At 49.1% G+C, this 26,699-nt stretch overlaps 1 protein-coding gene across 1 annotated transcript in view; it reads right to left on the bottom strand.

Moving 5' to 3' along the window:
- Window positions 1–3,662: 3,662 nt before the first annotated feature.
- Window positions 3,663–26,699, bottom strand: part of cdh15 (cadherin 15, type 1, M-cadherin (myotubule)) — a 164,834-nt gene continuing 141,797 nt past the window's right edge. Inside the window, exons 13-16 of the mRNA XM_059992445.1 lie at window positions 23,492–23,731; window positions 22,897–23,033; window positions 5,514–5,681; window positions 3,663–3,863 (exon numbers count right to left, since the gene is read on the bottom strand). Coding sequence (XP_059848428.1) covers window positions 3,663–3,863; window positions 5,514–5,681; window positions 22,897–23,033; window positions 23,492–23,731 — 746 coding nt within the window. The remainder of the gene's footprint in view (window positions 3,864–5,513; window positions 5,682–22,896; window positions 23,034–23,491; window positions 23,732–26,699) is intronic.

Genomic DNA, 26,699 nt, shown 5'->3' with positions numbered 1-26,699 from the left:
TGAACCTCTCACTCACACACTGAACCCTCACTCACACACTGAACCCTCACTCACACACTGAACCCTCACTCTCACACTGAACACTCACTCACACACTGAACCCTCACTCACACACTGAACCCTCACTCTCACACTGAACACTCACTCACACACTGAACCCTCACTCACACACTGAACCCTCACTCACACTGAACCCTCACTCACACACTGAACCCTCACTCTCACACTGAACCCTCACTCACACACTGAACCCTCACTCACACACTGAACCCTCACTCACACTGAACCCTCACTCACACACTGAACCCTCACTCTCACACTGAACCCTCACTCACTCACTGAACCTCTCATTCTCACACGGAACCCTCACTCACACACTGAACCCTCACTCTCACACTAAACCCCTCACTCACACACTGAACCCCTCACTCACACACTGAACCCTCAATCACACACTGAACCCCTCACTCACACACTGAACCCTCAATCACACACTGAACCCCTCACTCACACACTGAACCCTCACTCACACACTGAACCCTCACTCACACACTGAACCCTCAATCACACACTGAACCCTCACTCACACTGAACCCTCACTCACACACTGAACCCTCACTCACACACTGAACCCCTCACTCTCACACTGAACCCTCACTCACACACTGAACCCTCACTCACAAACTGAACCCTCACTCACACACAGAACCCTCACTCACACACTGAACCTTCACTCACACACTGAACCCTCACTCACACACTGAACCCTCAATCACACACTGAACCCTCACTCACACTGAACCCTCACTCACACACTGAACCCTCACTCACACACTGAACCCTCACTCACACACTGAACCCTCACTCACACTGAACCCTCACTCACACACTGAACCCTCACTCACACACTGAACCTCTCATTCTCACACTGAACCCTCACTCACACACTGAACCCTCACTCACACACTGAACCCTCACTCTCACACTGAACACTCACTCACACACTGAACCCTCACTCACACACTGAACCCTCACTCACACTGAACCCTCACTCACACACTGAACCCTCACTCTCACACTGAACCCTCACTCACACACTGAACCCTCACTCACACACTGAACCCTCACTCACACTGAACCCTCACTCACACACTGAACCCTCACTCTCACACTGAACCCTCACTCACACACTGAACCCTCACTCTCACACTGAACCTCTCATTCTCACACTGAACCCCTCACTCACACACTGAACCCTCACTCACACACTGAACCCCTCACTCACACTGAACCCTCACTCACACACTGAACCTCTCATTCTCACACTGAACCCCTCACTCACACACTGAACCCTCACTCACACTGAACCCTCACTCACACACTGAACCCTCACTCACACACTGAACCCTCACTCACACACTGAACCCCTCACTCACACACTGAACCCTCACTCACACACTGAACTCTCACTCTCACACTGAACCCCTCACTCTCACACTGAACCCCTCACTCACACACTGAACCCCTCACTCACACACTGAACCCCTCACTCACACACTGAACCCCTCACTCACACACTGAACCCTCACTCACACACTGAACTCTCACTCTCACACTGAACCCTCACTCACACACTGAACTCCTCACTCACACACTGAACCCTCACTCACACACTGAACCCTCACTCACACTGAACCCTCACTCACACTGAACCCTCACTCACACACTGAACCCTCACTCACACACTGAACCCCTCACTCACACACTGAACCCTCACTCACACACTGAACCCAGATACACACACTGAACCCTCACTCACACACTGAACCCTCACTCACACTGAACCCTCACTCACACACTGAACCCTCACTCACACACTGAACCCTCACTCACACACTGAACCCTCACTGACACACTGAACCCTCATTCACACACTGAACCCAGATACACACACTGAACCCCTCACTCACACACTGAACCCTCACTCACACTGAACCCTCACTCACACACTGAACCCTCACTCACACACTGAACCCTCACTCACACTGAACCCTCACTCACACACTGAACCCTCACTCACACTGAACCCTCACTCACACACTGAACCCTCACTCACACTGAACCCTCACTCACACACTGAACCCTCACTCACACACTGAACCCTCACTCACACACTGAACCCTCACTGACACACTGAACCCTCATTCACACACTGAACCCAGATACACACACTGAACCCCTCACTCACACACTGAACCCTCACTCACACTGAACCCTCACTCACACACTGAACCCTCACTCACACACTGAACCCTCACTCACACTGAACCCTCACTCACACACTGAACCCTCACTCACACTGAACCCTCACTCACACACTGAACCCTCACTCACACACTGAACCCTCACTCACACTGAACCCTCACTCACACACTGAACCCTCACTCACACACTGAACCCTCACTCACACACTGAACCCTCACTCACACTGAACCCTCACTCACACACTGAACCCTCACTCACACACTGAACCACAGGACAGAACCACACACCTGGTAACCTGCATTCATCTGCTCAGCCATTGTGCTCCACCAGCCTCAGCAACTTACTAAAACGCTTTTGATCTTCCTGTCTCTCTGCTTGGAATCCGTCTCTCACAGGCTGTTCCGTCTCACCCTTTCTCTCCCTCTAAGCTGTTCCACTCACTCTTATTGCCATCTACTCCCTCACTCATTTCTCCGGTCCACCTCTCCCTCTCTTCTCAACTCTCCTGGTGATCACAGAGTTCGGCCCACCATCATCCCTTTCGACCTGGTCTTGTGCTGGAGGAAGGCATGTTATCAGAGCAGAAACAGTGGAAAAGTAGTGACTTGGAAAGACTTGAGATTTGTGCTGCCAATAACAGTGTAACTTAGAGCCCTGATGAGCAGTGTGGTCTGCGAACCATGTTTCCCTGTGGCTCTGGGGCTGTGTCTGTTCCCTAGTGGTTTTGGGTCTGTGTTTCTTGGTGCAGTCTGGGTCTCTGATTCTCAGTGGGTCTGTGTTTCTTGGTGCAGTCTGGGTCTCTGATTCTCAGTGGGTCTGTGTTTCTTGGTGCGGTCTGGGTCTCTGATTCTCAGTGTGTCTGTGTTTCTTGGTGCGGTCTGGGTCTCTGATTCTCAGTGGGTCTGTGTTTCTTGGTGCAGTCTGGGTCTCTGATTCTCAGTGGGTCTGTGTTTCTTGGTGCGGTCTGGGTCTCTGATTCTCAGTGGGTCTGTGTTTCTTGGTGCGGTCTGGGTCTCTGATTCTCAGTGGGTCTGTGTTTCTTGGTGCGGTCTGGGTCTCTGATTCTCAGTGGGTCTGTGTTTCTTGGTGCGGACTGGGTCTCTGATTCTCAGTGTGTCTGTGTTTCTTGGTGCGGTCTGGGTCTCTGATTCTCAGTGGGTCTGTGTTTCTTGGTGCGGTCTGGGTCTCTGATTCTCAGTGGGTCTGTGTTTCTTGGTGCGGTCTGGGTCTCTGATTCTCAGTGTGTCTGTGTTTCTTGGTGCGGTCTGGGTCTCTGATTCTCAGTGTGTCTGTGTTTCTTGGTGCGGTCTGGGTCTCTGATTCTCAGTGGGTCTGTGTTTCTTGGTAGATATGCGTTTTGGTGGTTTTGTGTATCTCAGCAGGTCTGAGCTTGTAGGCTAAACACCACCATACATGTCCGCCAGTTTTTTGAAACGAGGGCCCCAGTCACTAAGGTAGTCGTAATCCTGGTCAGAGTCGGAGGCCCGGGATGTGATGGAGCTCAATGTCTCAGCCAGAGAGCCCTCGCCTTCATAGTCATAGATCAGTGCGGTGTCATATGGAGGAGCGTTTGGGTCGTTGTCAGCTGCATCCAGTCCCTGTGCAAAAGAGAGGTGTTGGTGAGCACAAAAGCAGAGCCCAGAGCAACACACTGGACTGGCAGCGTTATATGAAGGATCAGCGGAGAGATATACGAGACTTCACAGAGTGACATGCAGGACTGAGGGGGGGGGATACAGTGATGTGCAGGAACACCTGGAGATACACGAGACTGCTGGGATGAAATGTGAGACCATGCAGAGTGACCTACAGGACTGGTGGAGTGATACACGGGTCTGATGTGGTGATACGTGGACTGGTGGAGTGATACATGGGTCTGATGTGGTGATACGTGGACAGGTGGAGTGATACATGGGTCTGATGTGGTGATACGTGGACTGGTGGAGTGATACATGGGTCTGATGTGGTGATACGTGGACTGGTGGAGTGATACATCGGTCTGATGTGGTGATACATGGACTGGTGGAGTGATACACGGGTCTGATGTGGTGATACATGGACTGGTGGAGTGATACATCGGTCTGATGTGGTGATACATGGACTGGTGGAGTGATACACGGGTCTGATGTGGTGATACATGGACTGGTGGAGTGATACACGGGTCTGATGTGACGATACGTGGACTGGTGGAGTGATACATGGGTCTGATGTGGTGATACGTGGACTGGTGGAGTGATACATCGGTCTGATGTGACGATACGTGGACTGGTGGAGTGATACATCGGTCTGATGTGATGATACGTGGACTGGTGGAGTGATACATGGGTCTGATGTGGTGATACGTGGACTGGTGGAGTGATACATGGGTCTGATGTGATGATACGTGGACTGGTGGAGTGATACATGGGTCTGATGTGACGATACGTGGACTGGTGGAGTGATACATGGGTCTGATGTGGTGATACGTGGACTGGTGGAGTGATACATGGGTCTGATGTGGTGATACGTGGACTGGTGGAGTGATACACGGGTCTGATGTGGTGATACATGGACTGGTGGAGTGATACATCGGTCTGATGTGACGATACGTGGACTGGTGGAGTGATACATCGGTCTGATGTGATGATACGTGGACTGGTGGAGTGATACATGGGTCTGATGTGGTGATACGTGGACTGGTGGAGTGATACATGGGTCTGATGTGATGATACGTGGACTGGTGGAGTGATACATGGGTCTGATGTGACGATACGTGGACTGGTGGAGTGATACATGGGTCTGATGTGGTGATACGTGGACTGGTGGAGTGATACATGGGTCTGATGTGGTGATACGTGGACTGGTGGAGTGATACATGGGTCTGATGTGATGATACGTGGACTGGTGGAGTGATACACGGGTCTGATGTGGTGATACGTGGACTGGTGGAGTGATACATCGGTCTGATGTGGTGATACGTGGACTGGTGGAGTGATACATCGGTCTGATGTGGTGATACGTGGACTGGTGGAGTGATACATGGGTCTGAAACATTGATATGCAAGACATCCTAGTCATACGCAGATCTGTGCAGTGATATATGTGTCTGAATATTTTATTTGGATTAATTTCGTTAATTTCGGCTGAGAAGATTTCTTTCTTGACGGAACAATGGAGATCCCTGAGGTGCTGGTGTATCTACAGTTTGTAGACAGTCACTCAGCCGTACCAGTTGGGCCACAGGGTCACCTGTGACAGTGGACACCCACCTCATTGATGAAGTCCGCAATGTTGTACGGGTCAGTCGGAGGCTTCCTGGGATAGCGAGGCTGCCCGTAGGTGAAGGGAGCGTCTTTTCTGATCGGTTCCTTTCCTCTGCTTGGAGTCTGGGGCAGAATTTCATCTGGGTTTCTCAACTGGTCGATGTTATAGGCATCCTAGGAGGGACCAAAAGTTAGCAGATGCTGCACCACTAACACTGTGTTCACAGGAAACCTTTATCCCGGCACATGGAATCACACCCAGGGAACTCCTGGCTCATTGTCCAGGAATCAGTAACATCAGGCATAATTAATACACATAATTCAGTTCAGCAACCTTCTGAGCAGTGTGATTCTGAATGAAAAGAATTGGTGGGTTTCTCTGAAACCTATTGAATATTGAAAAGTCTGGAATGGACATGCAGAAGGTGTTTTCTAGAATGGAGGGAGTTTAGGACCAGAAGGTACATCCTTAGAATAGAGGGAGGTTCCTTTAGTATTTATAATTTCTTTAGCCAGTGGTTGGTGAATCTGTGGAATTTGTTGTTACAGATGAATGTGGAAACCAAGCCATTGTATATATTTATACCAGAGGTTGACAGATTCTTAATTAGTAAGGACATCAAGAGAGGGAGAAGACAGGAGAATGGGTTGACAGGGTTAATAAATCAGTCACAATGAAATGGCAGAGCAGACACTATGGGCCAAATGGCCTAAATCTGCTCTTATGTCTTATGGTCTAGACTGAAACGTTATCTCTTTTTCTGTAGATGCGGCCTGAATATCTGAGTACTGACACTGTTTCCTGTTTCACTTTCATAAAGCAAGTTTTGGGGATGGTCAGTAAGTGAGGCTGCATCTTTGGGGAGAAATCAGAGTTAACGTTTTAGGCCAATCTCACTTCATGAGAACTGCAGTTGATCAGGAAGAGGATAAGTGATGAGAAATAGTTCCAGCAGAGACACAAAAGTTACGAGTTCACTTTTCCCCAGTCTCCTATATATACAAGATCATAGATGATTTGGTTCTGTTACTAAAAGTACCTCATTATCATCCTCTCTCTATCTCTCCCTCATCCCTCGGTCACAGTCTCTTTCCAACACCCCTCCTCAGACTCTCAACATTCTCCCCGATATCCAAATCCAGATTCAGGGGAGGTGCCTGGGAACTGGAAGATATATCCCTACCCACTACCCAGACTAAAAACCAGCAGAGATTAATCAGTAAATAAAAGAAGTCAATTTCACGTTAGCAGTGGGAATATTCTAGAAACACTGAGCAGATACAAAATGAACAGGAACGTGGATAAGAATAATCATAAAAAGCCTGCATGCAGTTGTTGGGGGTGGGTAGTCAATGACGGAAATAAAAAGATGAAGCCCAACATGAACTTGCAAAGAGCAAGTTTGTTCTCAGGATTCAGGTCCATGCAAGGATGGGAATTGACAAAGCTCTCAGGAATCACTGGGTCACAGGGATGGAACGGCCAAGTTCATAGGAATCACTGGGTCACTGGATAGAAGGATCAAGTTCACAGGAATCACTGGGTCACAGGGATGGAACAGCCAAGTTCACAGGAATCACTGGATCGCAGTGATGGAACAGCCAAGTTCATAGGAATTACTGGGACACAGGGATGGAACGGCCAAGTTCACAGGAATCACTGGATCACTGGATAGAAGGATCAAGTTCACAGGAATCACTGGGTCACAGTGATGGAAAGCCAAGTTCACAGGAATCATTGAGTCACAGGGATGGAACGGCCAAGTTCACAGGAATCACTGGATCACAGTGATGGAACAGCCAAGTTCACAGGAATCGCTTGGTCACAGGGATAGAATGGCCAAGTTCTCAGGAATCACTGGGTCACAGGGATGGAACGGCTAAGTTCATAGGAATCACTGGGTCACAGGGATGGAACAGCCAAGTTCATAGGAATCACTGGGTCACAGTGATGGAACAGACAAGTTCACAGGAATCACTGGGCCACTGGATAGAAGGATCAAGTTCACGGGAATCACTGGGTCACAGTGATGGAACGGCCAAGTTCTCAGGAATCACTGAGTCACAGGGATGGAACAGCCAAGTTCACAGGAATCACTGGGCCACTGGATAGAAGGATCAAGTTCACGGGAATCACTGGGTCACAGTGATGGAACGGCCAAGTTCACAGAAATCACTGAGTCACAGGGATGGAACGGCCAAGTTCACAGGAATCACTGGGTCACAGGGATGGAACGGCCAAGTTCATAGGAATCACTGGGTCACTGGATAGAAGGATCAAGTTCACAGGAATCACTGGGTCACAGGGATGGAACAGCCAAGTTCACAGGAATAACTGGATTGCAGTGATGGAACGGCCAATTTCACAGGAATCATAGGTCACAGTGATGGAACAGCCAAGTTCACAGGAATCACTGGGTCACAGGGATAGAATGGCCAAGTTCACAGGAATCACTGGGTCACAGGGATGGAACAGCCAAGTTCACAGGAATCACTGGGTCACAGGGATGGAACAGCCAAGTTCACAGGAATCACTGGGTCACAGGGATGGAACAGCCGAGTTCACAGGAATCACTGGGTCACAGTGATGGAACAGACAAGTTCAAAGGAATCACTGGGTCACAGTGATGGAACAGCCAAGTTCACAGGAATCACTGGGTCACAGGGATGGAACAGCCAAGTTCACAGGAATCACTGGGTCACAGTGATGGAACAGCCAAGATCACAGGAATCACTGAGTCACAGTGACGGAATGGCCAAGTTCACAGGAATCACTGGGTCACAGGGATGGAACAGCCAAGTTCACAGGAATCACAGGGTCACAGTGATGGAACAGCCAATTTCACAGGACTCACTGAGTCACAGTGACGGAATGGCCAAGTTCACAGGAATCACTGGGTCACTGGATAGAAGGATCAAGTTCACAGGTATCACTGGGTCATAGTGATAGAACAGCCAAGTTCACAGAAATCACTGAGTCACAGGGATGGAACGGCCAAGTTCACAGGAATCACTGGGTCACTGATAGAAGGATCAAGTTCACAGGAATCACTGGGTCACTGGAACGGAACGGCCAAGTTCACAGGAATCACTGGGTCATAGTGATGTAACAGCCAAGTTCACAGGAATCACTGGGTCACAGTGATGGAACAGCCAAGATCACAGGAATCACTGGGTCACAGTGATGGAACAGCCAAGTTCACAGGACTCACTGAGTCACAGTGACGGAATGGCCAAGTTCACAGGAATCACTGTGTCACTGGATAGAAGGATCAAGTTCACAGGAATCACTGGGTCATAGTGATAGAACAGCCAAGTTCACAGAAATCACTGAGTCACAGGGATGGAACGGCCAAGTTCACAGGAATCACTGGGTCACTGGATAGAAGGATCAAGTTCACAGGAATCACTGGGTCATAGTGATAGAACAGCCAAGTTCACAGAAATCACTGAGTCACAGGGATGGAACAGACAAGATCACAGGAATCACTGAGTCACAGGGATGGAACGGCCAAGTTCACAGGAATCACTGGGTCACTGGATAGAAGGATCATGTTCACAGGAATCACTGGGTCATAGTGATAGAACAGCCAAGTTCACAGAAATCAGTGAGTCACAGGGATGGAACAGACAAGATCACAGGAATCACTGAGTCACAGGGATGGAACAGCCAAGTTCACAGGAATCACTGGATCGCAGTGATGGAACGGCCAAGTTCACAGGAATCACTGGGTCACAGGGATGGAACAGCCCAGTTCTCAGGAATCACTGGGTCACAGGGATGGAACAGCCAAATTCACAGGAATCACTGGGTCACAGTGATGGAACAGCCAATTTCACAGAAATCACTGAGTCACAGGGATGGAACGGCCAAGTTCACAGGAATCACTGGGTCACTGATAGAAGGATCAAGTTCACAGGAATCACTGGGTCACAGGGATGGAACAGCCAAGTTCACAGGAATCACTGGGTCACAGGGATGGAACAGCCAAGTTCACAGGAATCACTGGGTCACAGTGATGGAACAGCCAAGATCACAGGAATCACTGGGTCACAGTGATGGAACAGCCAAGTTCACAGGAATCACTGGGTCACTGGATAGAAGGATCAAGTTCACAGGTATCACTGGGTCATAGTGATAGAACAGCCAAGTTCACAGAAATCACTGGGTCACAGGGATGGAACAGCCCAGTTCACAGGAATCACTGGGTCACTGGATAGAAGGATCAAGTTCACAGGTATCACTGGGTCATAGTGATAGAACAGCCAAGTTCACAGAAATCACTGGGTCACAGGGATGGAACAGCCAAGTTCACAGGAATCACTGGGTCACTGGATAGAAGGATCAAGTTCACAGGAATCACTGGGTCATAGTGATAGAACAGCCAAGTTCACAGAAATCACTGAGTCACAGGGATGGAACAGACAAGATCACAGGAATCACTGAGTCACAGGGATGGAACAGCCAAGTTCACAGGAATCACTGGATCGCAGTGATGGAACGGCCAATTTCACAGGAATCATTGGTCACAGTGATGGAACAGCCAAGTTCACAGGAATCACTGGGTCACAGGGATGGAACAGCCAAGATCACAGGAATCACTGAGTCACAGGGATGGAACAGCCCAGTTCACAGGAATCACTGGGTCACAGGGATGGAACAGCCAAGTTCACAGGAATCACTGGGTCACAGGGATGGAACAGCCAAGTTCACAGGAATCACTGGGTCACAGGGATGGAACAGCCCAGTTCACAGGAATCACTGGGTCACAGTGATGGAACAGCCAAGTTCTCAGGAATCACTGGGTCACAGGGATGGAACAGCCAATTTCACAGGACTCACCGGGTCACAGTGATGGAACAGCCAAGTTCACAGGAATCACTGGGTCACAGGGATGGAACAGCCAAGTTCACAGGAATCACTGGGTCACAGTGATGGAACAGCCAAGATCACAGGAATCACTGAGTCACAGTGACGGAATGGCCAAGTTCACAGGAATCACTGGGTCACAGGGATGGAACAGCCAAGTTCACAGGAATCACTGGGTCACAGGGATGGAACAGCCAAGTTCACAGGAATCACTGGGTCACAGGGATGGAACAGCCAAGTTCACAGGAATCACTGGGTCACAGGGATGGAACAGCCGAGTTCACAGGAATCACTGGGTCACAGTGATGGAACAGACAAGTTCAAAGGAATCACTGGGTCACAGTGATGGAACAGCCAAGTTCACAGGAATCACTGGGTCACAGGGATGGAACAGCCAAGTTCACAGGAATCACTGGGTCACAGTGATGGAACAGCCAAGATCACAGGAATCACTGAGTCACAGTGACGGAATGGCCAAGTTCACAGGAATCACTGGGTCACAGGGATGGAACAGCCAAGTTCACAGGAATCACTGGGTCACAGTGATGGAACAGCCAATTTCACAGGACTCACTGAGTCACAGTGACGGAATGGCCAAGTTCACAGGAATCACTGGGTCACTGGATAGAAGGATCAAGTTCACAGGTATCACTGGGTCATAGTGATAGAACAGCCAAGTTCACAGAAATCACTGAGTCACAGGGATGGAACGGCCAAGTTCACAGGAATCACTGGGTCACTGATAGAAGGATCAAGTTCACAGGAATCACTGGGTCACTGGAACGGAACGGCCAAGTTCACAGGAATCACTGGGTCATAGTGATGTAACAGCCAAGTTCACAGGAATCACTGGGTCACAGTGATGGAACAGCCAAGATCACAGGAATCACTGGGTCACAGTGATGGAACAGCCAAGTTCACAGGACTCACTGAGTCACAGTGACGGAATGGCCAAGTTCACAGGAATCACTGTGTCACTGGATAGAAGGATCAAGTTCACAGGAATCACTGGGTCATAGTGATAGAACAGCCAAGTTCACAGAAATCACTGAGTCACAGGGATGGAACGGCCAAGTTCACAGGAATCACTGGGTCACTGGATAGAAGGATCAAGTTCACAGGAATCACTGGGTCATAGTGATAGAACAGCCAAGTTCACAGAAATCACTGAGTCACAGGGATGGAACAGACAAGATCACAGGAATCACTGAGTCACAGGGATGGAACGGCCAAGTTCACAGGAATCACTGGGTCACTGGATAGAAGGATCATGTTCACAGGAATCACTGGGTCATAGTGATAGAACAGCCAAGTTCACAGAAATCACTGAGTCACAGGGATGGAACAGACAAGATCACAGGAATCACTGAGTCACAGGGATGGAACAGCCAAGTTCACAGGAATCACTGGATCGCAGTGATGGAACGGCCAAGTTCACAGGAATCACTGGGTCACAGGGATGGAACAGCCCAGTTCACAGGAATCACTGGGTCACAGGGATGGAACAGCCAAGTTCACAGGAATCACTGGGTCACAGTGATGGAACAGCCAATTTCACAGAAATCACTGAGTCACAGGGATGGAACGGCCAAGTTCACAGGAATCACTGGGTCACTGATAGAAGGATCAAGTTCACAGGAATCACTGGGTCACAGGGATGGAACAGCCAAGTTCACAGGAATCACTGGGTCACAGGGATGGAACAGCCAAGTTCACAGGAATCACTGGGTCACAGTGATGGAACAGCCAAGATCACAGGAATCACTGGGTCACAGTGATGGAACAGCCAAGTTCACAGGAATCACTGAGTCACAGTGACGGAATGGCCAAGTTCACAGGAATCACTGGGTCACTGGATAGAAGGATCAAGTTCACAGGTATCACTGGGTCATAGTGATAGAACAGCCAAGTTCACAGAAATCACTGGGTCACAGGGATGGAACAGCCCAGTTCACAGGAATCACTGGGTCACTGGATAGAAGGATCAAGTTCACAGGTATCACTGGGTCATAGTGATAGAACAGCCAAGTTCACAGAAATCACTGGGTCACAGGGATGGAACAGCCAAGTTCACAGGAATCACTGGGTCACTGGATAGAAGGATCAAGTTCACAGGAATCACTGGGTCATAGTGATAGAACAGCCAAGTTCACAGAAATCACTGAGTCACAGGGATGGAACAGACAAGATCACAGGAATCACTGAGTCACAGGGATGGAACAGCCAAGTTCACAGGAATCACTGGATCGCAGTGATGGAACGGCCAATTTCACAGGAATCATTGGTCACAGTGATGGAACAGCCAAGTTCACAGGAATCACTGGGTCACAGGGATGGAACAGCCAAGATCACAGGAATCACTGAGTCACAGGGATGGAACAGCCCAGTTCACAGGAATCACTGGGTCACAGGGATGGAACAGCCAAGTTCACAGGAATCACTGGGTCACAGGGATGGAACAGCCAAGTTCACAGGAATCACTGGGTCACAGGGATGGAACAGCCCAGTTCACAGGAATCACTGGGTCACAGTGATGGAACAGCCAAGTTCTCAGGAATCACTGGGTCACAGGGATGGAACAGCCAATTTCACAGGACTCACCGGGTCACAGTGATGGAACAGCCAAGTTCACAGGAATCACTGGGTCACAGTGATGGAACAGCCAAGTTCACAGGAATCACTGGGTCACAGTGATGGAACAGCCAAGATCACAGGAATCACTGGGTCACAGTGATGGAACAGCCAATTTCACAGGACTCACTGAGTCACAGTGACGGAATGGCCAAGTTCACAGGAATCACTGGGTCACAGGGATGGAACAGCCAAGTTCACAGGAATCACTGGGTCACAGTGATGGAACAGCCAAGATCACAGGAATCACTGGGTCACAGTGATGGAACAGCCAAGTTCACAGGAATCACTGAGTCACAGTGACGGAATGGCCAAGTTCACAGGAATCACTGGGTCACTGGATAGAAGGATCAAGTTCACAGGTATCACTGGGTCATAGTGATAGAACAGCCAAGTTCACAGAAATCACTGAGTCACAGGGATGGAACGGCCAAGTTCACAGGAATCACTGGGTCACTGATAGAAGGATCAAGTTCACAGGAATCACTGGGTCACTGGAACGGAACGGCCAAGTTCACAGGAATCACTGGGTCATAGTGATGTAACAGCCAAGTTCACAGGAATCACTGGGTCACAGTGATGGAACAGCCAAGATCACAGGAATCACTGGGTCACAGTGATGGAACAGCCAAGTTCACAGGACTCACTGAGTCACAGTGACGGAATGGCCAAGTTCACAGGAATCACTGGGTCACTGGATAGAAGGATCAAGTTCACAGGAATCACTGGGTCATAGTGATAGAACAGCCAAGTTCACAGAAATCACTGAGTCACAGGGATGGAACAGACAAGATCACAGGAATCACTGAGTCACAGGGATGGAACAGCCAAGTTCACATGAATCATTGGTCACAGTGATGGAACAGCCAAGTTCACAGGAATCACTGGGTCACAGGGATGGAACAGCCAAGTTCACAGGAATCACTGGGTCACAGGGATGGAACAGCCAAGTTCACAGGAATCACTGGGTCACAGGGATGGAACAGCCCAGTTCACAGGAATCACTGGGTCACAGGGATGGAACAGCCAAGTTCACAGGAATCACTGGGTCACAGTGATGGAACAGCCAATTTCACAGGACTCACTGGGTCACAGTGATGGAACAGCCAAGTTCACAGGAATCACTGGGTCACAGTGATGGAACAGCCAAGATCACAGGAATCACTGGGTCACAGTGATGGAACAGCCAATTTCACAGGACTCACTGAGTCACAGTGACGGAATGGCCAAGTTCACAGGAATCACTGGGTCACTGGATAGAAGGATCATGTTCACAGGAATCACTGGGTCATAGTGATAGAACAGCCAAGTTCACAGGAATCACTGAGTCACAGGGATGGAACAGCCAAGTTCACAGGAATCACTGGATCGCAGTGATGGAACGGCCAAGTTCACAGGAATCACTGGGTCACAGGGATGGAACAGCCCAGTTCACAGGAATCACTGGGTCACAGGGATGGAACAGCCAAGTTCACAGGAATCACTGGGTCACAGTGATGGAACAGCCAATTTCACAGAAATCACTGGGTCACTGATAGAAGGATCAAGTTCACAGGAATCACTGGGTCACAGGGATGGAACAGCCCAGTTCACAGGAATCACTGGGTCACAGGGATGGAACGGCCAAGTTCACAGGAATCACTGGGTCACTGATAGAAGGATCAAGTTCACAGGAATCACTGGGTCACAGGGATGGAACAGCCAAGTTCACAGGAATCACTGGGTCACAGGGATGGAACAGCCCAGTTCACAGGAATCACTGGGTCACAGGGATGGAACAGCCAAGTTCACAGGAATCACTGGGTCACAGTGATGGAACAGCCAAGTTCACAGGAATCACTGGGTCACAGTGATGGAACAGCCAATTTCACAGGACTCACTGAGTCACAGTGACGGAATGGCCAAGTTCACAGGAATCACTGGGTCACTGGATAGAAGGATCAAGTTCACAGGTATCACTGGGTCATAGTGATAGAACAGCCAAGTTCACAGAAATCACTGAGTCACAGGGATGGAACGGCCAAGTTCACAGGAATCACTGGGTCACTGATAGAAGGATCAAGTTCACAGGAATCACTGGGTCACTGGAACGGAACGGCCAAGTTCACAGGAATCACTGGGTCATAGTGATGTAACAGCCAAGTTCACAGGAATCACTGGGTCACAGTGATGGAACAGCCAAGATCACAGGAATCACTGGGTCACAGTGATGGAACAGCCAAGTTCAGAGGACTCACTGAGTCACAGTGACGGAATGGCCAAGTTCACAGGAATCACTGTGTCACTGGATAGAAGGATCAAGTTCACAGGAATCACTGGGTCATAGTGATAGAACAGCCAAGTTCACAGAAATCACTGAGTCACAGGGATGGAACAGACAAGATCACAGGAATCACTGAGTCACAGGGATGGAACAGCCAAGTTCACAGGAATCACTGGATCGCAGTGATGGAACGGCCAATTTCACAGGAATCATTGGTCACAGGGATGGAACAGCCCAGTTCACAGGAATCACTGGGTCACAGGGATGGAACAGCCAAGTTCACAGTAATCACTGGGTCACAGGGATGGAACAGCCAAGTTCACAGGAATCACTGGGTCACAGGGATGGAACAGCCCAGTTCACAGGAATCACTGGGTCACAGGGATGGAACAGCCAAGTTCACAGGAATCACTGGGTCACAGTGATGGAACAGCCAATTTCACAGGACTCACTGGGTCACAGTGATGGAACAGCCAAGTTCACAGGAATCACTGGGTCACAGTGATGGAACAGCCAAGATCACAGGAATCACTGGGTCACAGTGATGGAACAGCCAATTTCACAGGACTCACTGAGTCACAGTGACGGAATGGCCAAGTTCACAGGAATCACTGGGTCACTGGATAGAAGGATCAAGTTCACAGGTATCACTGGGTCATAGTGATAGAACAGCCAAGTTCACAGAAATCACTGAGTCACAGGGATGGAACGGCCAAGTTCACAGGAATCACTGGGTCACTGATAGAAGGATCAAGTTCACAGGAATCACTGGGTCACTGGAACGGAACGGCCAAGTTCACAGGAATCACTGGGTCATAGTGATGTAACAGCCAAGTTCACAGGAATCACTGGGTCACAGTGATGGAACAGCCAAGATCACAGGAATCACTGGGTCACAGTGATGGAACAGCCAAGTTCACAGGACTCACTGAGTCACAGTGACGGAATGGCCAAGTTCACAGGAATCACTGTGTCACTGGATAGAAGGATCAAGTTCACAGGAATCACTGGGTCATAGTGATAGAACAGCCAAGTTCACAGAAATCACTGAGTCACAGGGATGGAACGGCCAAGTTCACAGCAATCACTGGGTCACTGGATAGAAGGATCAAGTTCACAGGAATCACTGGGTCATAGTGATAGAACAGCCAAGTTCACAGAAATCACTGAGTCACAGGGATGGAACGGCCAAGTTCACAGGAATCACTGGGTCACTGGATAGAAGGATCAAGTTCACAGGAATCACTGGGTCACTGGAACGGAACGGCCAAGTTCACAGGAATCACTGGGTCACAGTGATGGAACAGCCAAGTTCACAGAAATCACTGAGTCACAGGGATGGAACGGCCAAGTTCACAGGAATCACTGGGTCACTGGATAGAAGGATCAAGTTCACAGGAATCACTGGGTCATAGTGATAGAACAGCCAAGTTCACAGAAATCACTGAGTCACAGGGATGGAACGGCCAAGTTCACAGGAATCACTGGGTCACTGGATAGAAGGATCAAGTTCACAGGAATCACTGGGTCATAGTGATAGAACAGCCAAGTTCACAGAAATCACTGAGTCACAGGGATGGAACGGCCAAGTTCACAGGAATCACTGGGTCACTGGATAGAAGGATCAAGTTCACAGGAATCACTGGGTCACTGGAACGGAACGGCCAAGTTCACAGGAATCACTGGGTCACAGTGATGGAACAGCCAAGTTCACAGGAATCACTGGGTCACAGTGATGGAACGGCCAAGTTCACAGGAATCACTGGGTCACAGTGATGGAATGGCCAAGATTGCAGGAATCACTGGGTCACTGGATAGAAGGATCAAGTTCACGGGAATCACTGGGTCATAGTGATGGAACAGCCAAGCTCACAGAAGTCACTGAGTCACAGGGATGGAACGGCCAAGTTCACAGGAATCACTGGGTCACAGGGATGGAACGGCCAAGTTCACAGGAATCACTGGGTCACAGGGATGGAACGGCCAAGTTCACAGGAATCATTGGGTCACTGGATAGAAGGATCAAGTTCACAGGAATCACTGAGTCACAGGGATGGAACACCCAAGTTCACAGGAATCACTGAGTCACAGGGATGGAACAGCCAAGTTCACAGGAATCACTGGATCGCAGTGATGGAACGGCCAATTTCACAGGAATCATTGGTCACAGTGATGGAACAGCCAAGTTCACAGGAATCACTGGGTCACAGGGATAGAATGGCCAAGTTCACAGGAATCTCTGGGTCACAGGGATGGAACAGCCAAGTTCACAGGAATCACTGGGTCACAGGGATGGAACAGCCAAGTTCTCAGGAATCACTGGGTCACAGGGATGGAACAGCCGAGTTCACAGGAATCACTGGGTCACAGTGATGGAACAGACAAGTTCAAAGGAATCACTGGGTCACAGTGATGGAACAGCCAAGTTCACTGGAATCACTGAGTCACAGTGATGGAACAGCCAAGTTCACAGGAATCACTTGGTCACAGGGATGGAACAGCCAAGTTCACAGGAATCACTGGGTCACAGGGATGGAACAGCCCAGTTCACAGGAATCACTGGGTCACAGGGATGGAACAGCCAAGTTCACAGGAATCACTGGGTCACAGTGATGGAACAGCCAATTTCACAGGACTCACTGGGTCACAGTGATGGAACAGCCAAGTTCACAGGAATCACTGGGTCACAGTGATGGAACAGCCAAGATCACAGGAATCACTGTGTCACTGGATAGAAGGATCAAGTTCACAGGTATCACTGGGTCATAGTGATAGAACAGCCAAGTTCACAGAAATCACTGAGTCACAGGGATGGAACGGCCAAGTTCACAGGAATCACTGGGTCACTGGATAGAAGGATCAAGTTCACAGGAATCACTGGGTCACTGGAACGGAACGGCCAAGTTCACAGGAACCACTGGGTCATAGTGATGTAACAGCCAAGTTCACAGGAATCACTGGGTCACAGTGATGGAATGGCCAAGATTACAGGAATCACTGGGTCACTGGATAGAAGGATCAAGTTCACAGGAATCTCTGGGTCACAGTGATGGAACGGCCAAATTCACAGGAATCTCTGAGTCACAGGGATGGAACAGCCAAGTTCACAGGAATCACTGAGTCACAGTGAAGGAACAGACAAGTTCACAGGAATCACAGGGTCACAGTGATGGAACAGCCAAATTCACAGGAATCACTGGGTCACTGGATAGAAGGATCAAGTTCACAGGAATCACTGGGTCACAGGAACGGAACGGCCAAGTTCACAGGAATCACTGGGTCACAGTGATGGAACAGCCAGGTTCACAGGAATCACTGGGTCACAGGGATGGAACTGCCAAGTTCACAGGAACCACTGAGTCACAGTGATGGAATGGCCAAGTTCACAGGAATCTCTGGGTCACAGTGATGGAACGGCCAAATTCACAGGAATCACTGAGTCACAGGGATGGAACAGCCAAGTTCACAGGAATCACTGAGTCACAGTGAAGGAACAGACAAGTTCACAGGAATCACTGGGTCACAGTGATGGAACAGCCAAGATCACAGGTATCACTGGGTCACAGTGATGGAACAGCCAAATTCACAGGAATCACTGGGTCACAGTGATGGAACAGCCAAATTCACAGGAATCACTGGGTCACTGGATAGAAGGATCAGGTTCACAGGAATCACTGGGTCACAGTGATGGAACAGCCAAATTCACAGGAATCACTGGTTCACTGGATAGAAGGATCAGGTTCACAGGAATCACTGGGTCACAGGAATGGAACGGCCAAGTTCACGGGAATCACTGGGTCACAGTGATGGAACGGCCAAGTTCACAGGAATCATTGAGTCACAGTGATGGAACAGCCAAGTGCACAGGAATCACTGTGACACTGTGATGGAACGGCCAAATTCACAGGAATCACTTGGTCACAGTGAAGGAACGGCCAAGTTCACAGGAGTCACTGGGTCACTGGGTAGGATGATCAAGTTCACAGGCATCACTGGGTCACTGTGATGGAACAGCCAAATTCACAGAAATCACTGGGTCACTGGATAGAAGGATCAAGTTAACAGGAATCACTGGGTCAAAGTGATGGAACAGCCAAGTTCAGAGGAATCACTGGTTCATATTGATGGAACGGCCAAGTTCAGAGGAAGCACTAGGTCACTGGATAGAAGGACCAAGTTCACATGAATCACTGGGTCACAGTGATGGAACAGCCAAGTTCACAGGAATCACTGGGTCACTGGATAGAATGATCAAGTTCAGAGGAATCACTGGGTCACAGGGATGGAACAGCCAAGTTCAGAGGAATCACTGGGTCACAGTGATGGAACAGCCAAGTTCACAGGAATCACTGCGTCACTGGATAGAAGGATCAGGTTCACAGGAATCACTGGGACACAGGGATGGAACAGCCAAGTTCAGAGGAAGCACTAGGTCACTGGATAGAAGGACCAAGTTCACAGGAAACACTGGGTCACAGGAATGGAACGGCCAAGTTCACAGGAATCACTGGGTCACAGTAATGGAACAGCCAAATTCACAGGAATCACTGGGTCACCGTGATGGAACGGCCAAGTTCACATGAATCACTGGGTCACAGTGATGGAACAGCCAAGTTCACAGGAATCACTGGGTCACTGGATAGAATGATCAAGTTCAGAGGAATCACTGGGTCACAGGGATGGAACAGCCAAGTTCAGAGGAATCACTGGGTCACAGTGATGGAACAGCCAAGTTCACAGGAATCACTGCGTCACTGGATAGAAGGATCAGGTTCACAGGAATCACTGGGTCACAGGAATGGAATGGCCAAGTTCACAGGAATCACTGTGTCACTGGGTAGGATGATCAAGTTCACAGGAATCACTGGGTCAGAGTGATGGAACAGCCAAATCCACAGGAATCACTGGGTCACTGGATAGAAGGATCAAGTTCACAGGAATCACTGGGTCACAGGGATGGAACGGCCAAGTTCAGAGGAATCTCTGGCTCACAGTGATGGAACGGCCAAGTTCACAGGAATCAGTGAGTCACAGTGATGGAACAGCCAGGTTCACAGGAATCACAGGGTCACAGGGATGGAACTGCGAAGTTCACAGGAATCACTGGATCACAGGGATGGAACAGCCAGGTTCACAGGAATCACTGGGTCACCGTGATGGAACAGCCAAATTCACAGGGATCACTGGGTCACTGGGATGGAACGGCCAAGTTCAGAGGAATCACTGGGTCACAGTGATGGAACGGCCAAGTTCACAGGAATCAGTGAGTCACAGTGATGGAACGGCCAAGTTCACAGGAATCACTGGGTCACAGTGATGGAACAGCCAGGTTCACAGGAATCACTGGGTCACGGGGATGGAACAGCCAAGTTCAGAGGAAGCACTGGGTCACTGGATAGAAGGATCAAGTTCACAGGAAACACTGGGTCACAGGAATGGAACAGCCAAGATCACAGGAATCACTGGGTCACAGTAATGAAACAGCCAAATTCACAGGAATCACTGGGTCACTGGATAGAATGATCAAGTTAACAAGAATCACTGAGTTGCAGTGATGGAATGGCCAAGTTCACAGGAATCACTGGGTCACCATGATGGAACGGCCAAGTTCACAGGAATCACTGAGTCACAGGGATGGAACAGCCAAATTCCAGGAATCACTGGGTCACAGGGATGGAATGGCCAAGTTCACAGGAATCACTGGGTCACTGTGTAGGATGATCAAGTTCATAGGAATCACTGGGTCACTGGATAGAAGGATCAAGTTCACAGGAATCACTGGGTCACAGGGATGGAACAGCCAAGTTCAGAGGAATCACTGGGTCACTGGATAGAATGATCAAGTTCACAGGACTCACTGAGTCACAATGATGGAACGGCCAAGTTCACAGGAATCACTGGGTCACAGTGATGGAACAGCCAGGTTCACAGGAATCATTGAGTTACAGTGATGGAATGGCTAAGTTCACAGGAAGCACAGGGTCACAGTGATGGAACAGCCAAATTCACAGGAATCAAAGGGTCACTGGATAGGATCAAGTTCACAGGAATCACTGGATCACAGTGATGGAATGGCCAAGTTCACAGGAAGCACTGGGTCACTGGATAGAAGGATCAAGTTCACAGGAAACACTGGGTCACAGGAACGGAACGGCCAAGTTCACAGGAATCATTGGGTCACAGTGATGGAATGGCCAAGTTCACAGGAATCACTGGGTCACAGTGATGGTACAGCCAAATTCACAGGAATCACTGGGTCATTGGGTAGAATGATCAAGTTCACAGGAATCACTGGGTCACCGTGATGGAACGGCCAAGTTCACAGGAATCACTGGGTCACAGAGATGGAACGGCCAAGTTCACAGGAATCACTGGGTCACAGTGATGGTACGGCCAAGTTCACAGGAATCACTGGGACACTGTGATGGAACAGCCAAGTTCACAGGAATCACTGGGTCACTGGGTAGAATGATCAAGTTCACAGGAATGACTGGGTCACAGGGGTTTGTCTTTACCGGTTTACAGGAATCAGTGGGTCAAATTGTGTGTTGTGAGTCACATCAGTTGCCATTGTGGTGAGGAAAATGGGCTTTAACAGTTTGGAGGATTTGTCAGTGCTGCAGATGTTTCTCGTCTCTTTCTGTGGGAAGGTTTATAGAGTCATCGAGTCGCTTTGGAGATAGGGCTTTAACCCAATGAACCCATGCCCACCCAGCTAGTCTAATTTTCTGCATTCACTCCTCAGTTCTTCAAGCCCTCTGCTCCATGCACCCATCCAAGGGCTTCTTATTTACCTGCCCCAAACACTTCCTGTGTGCAGCTCATTTCCTATATTCACTATCCTGTGTGTGGAATAGTTGCTCCTCAGATCCATTTTCAACCTTTCTGCTCCCACCCTAAATCTATGTCCCCCTAGTTTTGGTTTCCCCTACGCTGGGGGAAAGCCTGTTACCACCGACCTTATCTCTTATTTTATCCCCCCTGTTTATGGTGGCTCCTCATTATGGTGGTGTTCTGCATTCCTCAAAAGCGAGTGTTAGGACAAAGAAGTCTGAAAACTGAGGGATGACCTCATTGTTGGATTCGGAGGCGGTGCTTGAGGGCATCTATGCTGATGTAATTTCAGACAGGAATGAGGGGAATCTTTGGAATTCTGTGGTCAGTGACCAAAAGAGTAACTAGATATGTTCAAGGCCATGGGCGGGGGTTGCAGTTGGAGAACAGGGAACCAGAGCAGCAACACACCGAAATGGTGCAGGAACTCAGCAGGTCAGGCATCATTAGTGGAGAGGAATAAACAGTCAACATTTTGGGCCGTGTTCTTTCCTCAGCATTGGGCAGGAGCTGATTTGATGTGGTTGGATGTTTCAATGGTGCAGTGGGTTGCAGGGGCTTGAAGACATTTCCTGCTCCTGTCAGTGGGGAAGGGGGTGTGGGGGGGGGGGGGGGGTTGAAATCACTTTCCTCCTTTGCCACTGTTCCACACTTTCATTTATGAGTTCAGGGATGTCACTGACATTGATCTACCTGAGAGTTTTACTAGTTAATGTGTTCAATAACTCACGGGCCAGACTGAGTAAGGACCATGGATACTGGACTGTGGTGTGTTGGAACTGTCCACTAACCTGATCTTCCTCTCCTCCTCCCTGTTCATCGTAGTTCAAAATATTGTCCCGGATATCATCTTCAGACACAGTCAGGAGCCCCTTGCGATGGAGTTGCTGATGAAGCCAGTCTGAGACCACCACCAGCAGGATAAGAACTGGAAGTGTGAGAAAGGAGAGATGTCAACACGATGACCGGGATGGACTGGCAGTGTGAGGCGGCCTGGGCAGGGCTCGCATCGCGGCAGCCCTCTGATTCACAACCAGGGTCCAGGACATCAAGCTGCCTTGGGTTTCCCACCTCAGGTAGAGATCATGTCTCCACTCAGAGCTGGCCTGCCCTATCACCACTACAACACTGTGGATACGTTGACAAAGGATTACCAATAAGAAGGCAGCAGGATAAAGTCCATGGGCTTTCCCAGCTAGCCTGTGCTATAACAGACTATTGATGGAGTGATAATGCAAACTGTTGGAGGAACTCAGCAGGCCAACTGGCATCTGTGAGCACAGAGAAAGTATTGATGCTTCAAGCTGAGACTTCAGAGCGGAGAGGGAAGATAACTGGTATAATGAGGAGAGGGAGACAGGGGAAGATCAGAGAGGTGATACTCACACAATAAGAGCAGGACGCTGCTGAGAATCACCATCCAGGCCCCAAAACTCAGGCCCGCACGGGATCCAAGCACAGCTGCTGCTCCTGGCGAACACTCCTCATCACCAGTGCAGTGACATACTGTCACATTCAAGCTGTGCTCCTGGCTCATCTGTGGCTCTCCAGAGTCACTGACTTGAATCAGCACACGGTAAGTCCCTTCGGAAACGTCCCAGTGCATTCCCAGCCTTGCATGGGTGTCTGTGGAGAAACGACGACAACAGTGAGGGATATTCCCAGCACTCGGACAGGGGAGAGATGCTGCTGTTGCTGGCCTGAAGCTCTCCCTGATGGAACTCTGAGCCCAAACCTGGGAGTGAGCTGCAGCCTGGCATTGGCACATTGGCACTGCCACTTTGCATGGACTCTGTCCTGTCAGGCTCTGAGCTCAGAGGCCTGGACACCTAGGGTTGACCAATCTTAAACAGGATAAATAGCTTGTTTCCTTAGCGTCATAGAGAAATACAGGCCTTTCAGCCCATCTCAGTGTACTTGCCTCAGCCACTTTGTCTGGCAGCTCATTCACGTATAAACCACCTTCTGGGTTAAGTTACCCCTCAGATCACCTCTCACCTGATACCTTGTTCTTTTTGAAGGAAGTGCTAAAGGGCAATGAGAAGAGTACAGAAAGCTGCAGCACCAAGTGATTTGGGGTCCTCGTCCTCAACACAGAAGGGAGGTGAATGGATTGCTGGCCCATTCAAGGGCTGGAATATTAAGGTAGGGAAGTTTTGCTGCAGCCCCATTTGATGATAGAGGTGGTTCAGAGAGGGTTCACTGGGTAAAGAGGGAAGCAGTTTTGTCTGTGAGCCTATGACAGTGGTGTGGTAAGTGTGGGTGTCAGTGGCGGGCGGGGGGGGGGGTGGATAAGAGGAGAGTGTCAGGAAATGTAGAGGAGCTTTGATCCAGTGGAATCGAGAAAGTGGTGAGTGAGAACTTTAATAATAAACTACAAAATAATAAACCGCAAGGGGCCTCAAAACAAGAGAGAACAGATACTTAACAAGATAACTGAAGGCTAGGAGCAACTGATTGAGGTTAGTTGGATTGTGGATGAGAGCTGGATTTAAATAGGCTGTGGCGATGAATTGGAAACAAGTGGCAGGTGACTCCTCTTAGCTGGATGGAGACTGGGAGGAGCCGGCATATGCAGGCCTTACAAAAGTGGACTTTCAGAAGGCCTGCAGTAAGGTCTATGATTATGAAAGAACATTAAAACACACAGTAATATACTGGACAGACTGAGCACTGGCTAATGGAGAGAAAGTGGGAATAAACCAGCCATTTTTGGATGATCAGGCTGTGTCAAGGAGCTGTTGCAGGGATTTGCACTGGACAAACCATATCACGAGTTGGAGGAGGGTGGTATATTCATCGATGTCAGTGAGGGTGTGGCTGTGAGGAGGGTGAGAGGATGGGGAGTGAAAAGGCAAGGCTAGGCCAGGTGGAATATAACATGAAATATGTTAGATCGTATACCTTGTAGAATAAAATAGAAAGGCAGAGTACTGAACTGGACAGAGGGGGTTTCAGGAGAGAGAAGGCAGAGAGAGGATATGAGGTGGATCTGCAAGATTAATCCTGATAAGGCAAATCCTGAGTTTCTATAGAAATATAAGAGTAAGAGGGTGGCTCAGGAGAGAGTTGGTTCCCTTAGAGATTAGCTGGGTCGCCTATGGCTCAAACTGCAGGCTTCTGGGGAGAATTTTACTGAATATTTTTCTTTGATGTTTCCTGAGGACTTTGCTCAACAGATGCAGGAAACAAGTAAAGGTGTTCGAGGAGGTAATACTTGCAGCCTTACTGCACATTACGGTGGATAGTCCCCAGGAACTGAGCAATTTGCGGGAGGCTAGAGAGGAAATTGTGGAGATAGTTTGTCACTTCATTGTTCATCTCTGGTGAAGGTCACAAAGACGTGAAGGTGGCTAATGTCATTCCAATGTATGAAAAAGGGTTGCAAGGACAAGCGAGGAAACCACAAGATGATCAGCCTGTTACTGGAGTTACTGGAGGGAATTCTGAGGGACAGGATCACCCAGCATTTGGATAGACAGAGTCTGATTAGGAGCAACCAGCATGGTTTTGTGTGTGTGAAATTGTGCTTGAAGAACCTATTAGAGTTCTTCGAAAAAGTAAACAAGAAGATGAGAGTAAGGCAGTAAGTTGTCTATTTGGACTTTAGCAAGGTCTCACATGGTTCTGTGGAATCCAGAGACAGCTGGTCAGGTGGATTCCCAATTGCTTGGAGGTAGGAAGCAGAGGGTGCTGGTTCAAGCTTGTTTCTTGGAATGGAGGCCGGTGACTACTGCCTTCCTTTCCAAGAAACAAGGTGAGATCAGTGATAGGACCCTTGTTATTTCATATATATATATAGAAACATAGAATAGTACAGCACAGTACAGGCCCTTCGACCCACAATGTTGTGCCGACCCTCAAACCCTGCCTCCCACATAACCCCCCACCTTAAATTCCTCCATATACCTGTCTAACAGTCTCTTAAACTTCACTGGTGTATCTGCCCCCACCACTGACTCGGGCAGTGCCTTCCTCGCATGAACATATATAGATGATGTGGATGTGAATTACACAAAATTAAGAGGTGTTGTTAATAGTGAAGAAGGTGATTATACACTACAAGGGGATCTTGATCATTTAGGGAATTAGGCTGAGGAGTGGCAAAATGGATTTTAATAGAGGTACTGAGTGAGGAAGAGGTTAGTCAGCCTAGGAACATAGAATAATGAAGGGCAAATTTATAGAAATTTTAAAATTATGAGAGGCAGGGATAAGGTGCATGGTCACAGCCTTTGACCCAGTGTAGGGGAGACCAAAACTAGGGGGCATAGGTCACAATGTCGCAGAACACTATAGAACAGAAACAGGCCCTTCTAGTCCATGCCAGTCCCATTAATCTGCCTAGTCCCATTGATCTACACCTGTACCAAAGCCCTCCATACCCCTCGCATCATCATACCTATCCAAATTTCCACCACTTGCGCTGACAGCTTGTTTCACACTCACCACCCTCTGAGAGAAGAACTTCCCCCTTATGTTCCCCTTAAACATTTCACCTTTCACCCTTAACCCATGACCTCTAGTTGTAGTCTCACCCAACCTCTGGAAAAAGCCTGCTTGCATTAACCCTACTCCTCACCATTTTGCATAC

This window comes from Hypanus sabinus, chromosome 17 (genome assembly GCF_030144855.1).
Source record: "Hypanus sabinus isolate sHypSab1 chromosome 17, sHypSab1.hap1, whole genome shotgun sequence".
NCBI classification, from domain to species: domain Eukaryota; kingdom Metazoa; phylum Chordata; class Chondrichthyes; order Myliobatiformes; family Dasyatidae; genus Hypanus; species Hypanus sabinus.
Note: the sequence above shows the minus strand (reverse complement) of the source record. Positions and strands in the feature narration are given on the sequence as shown.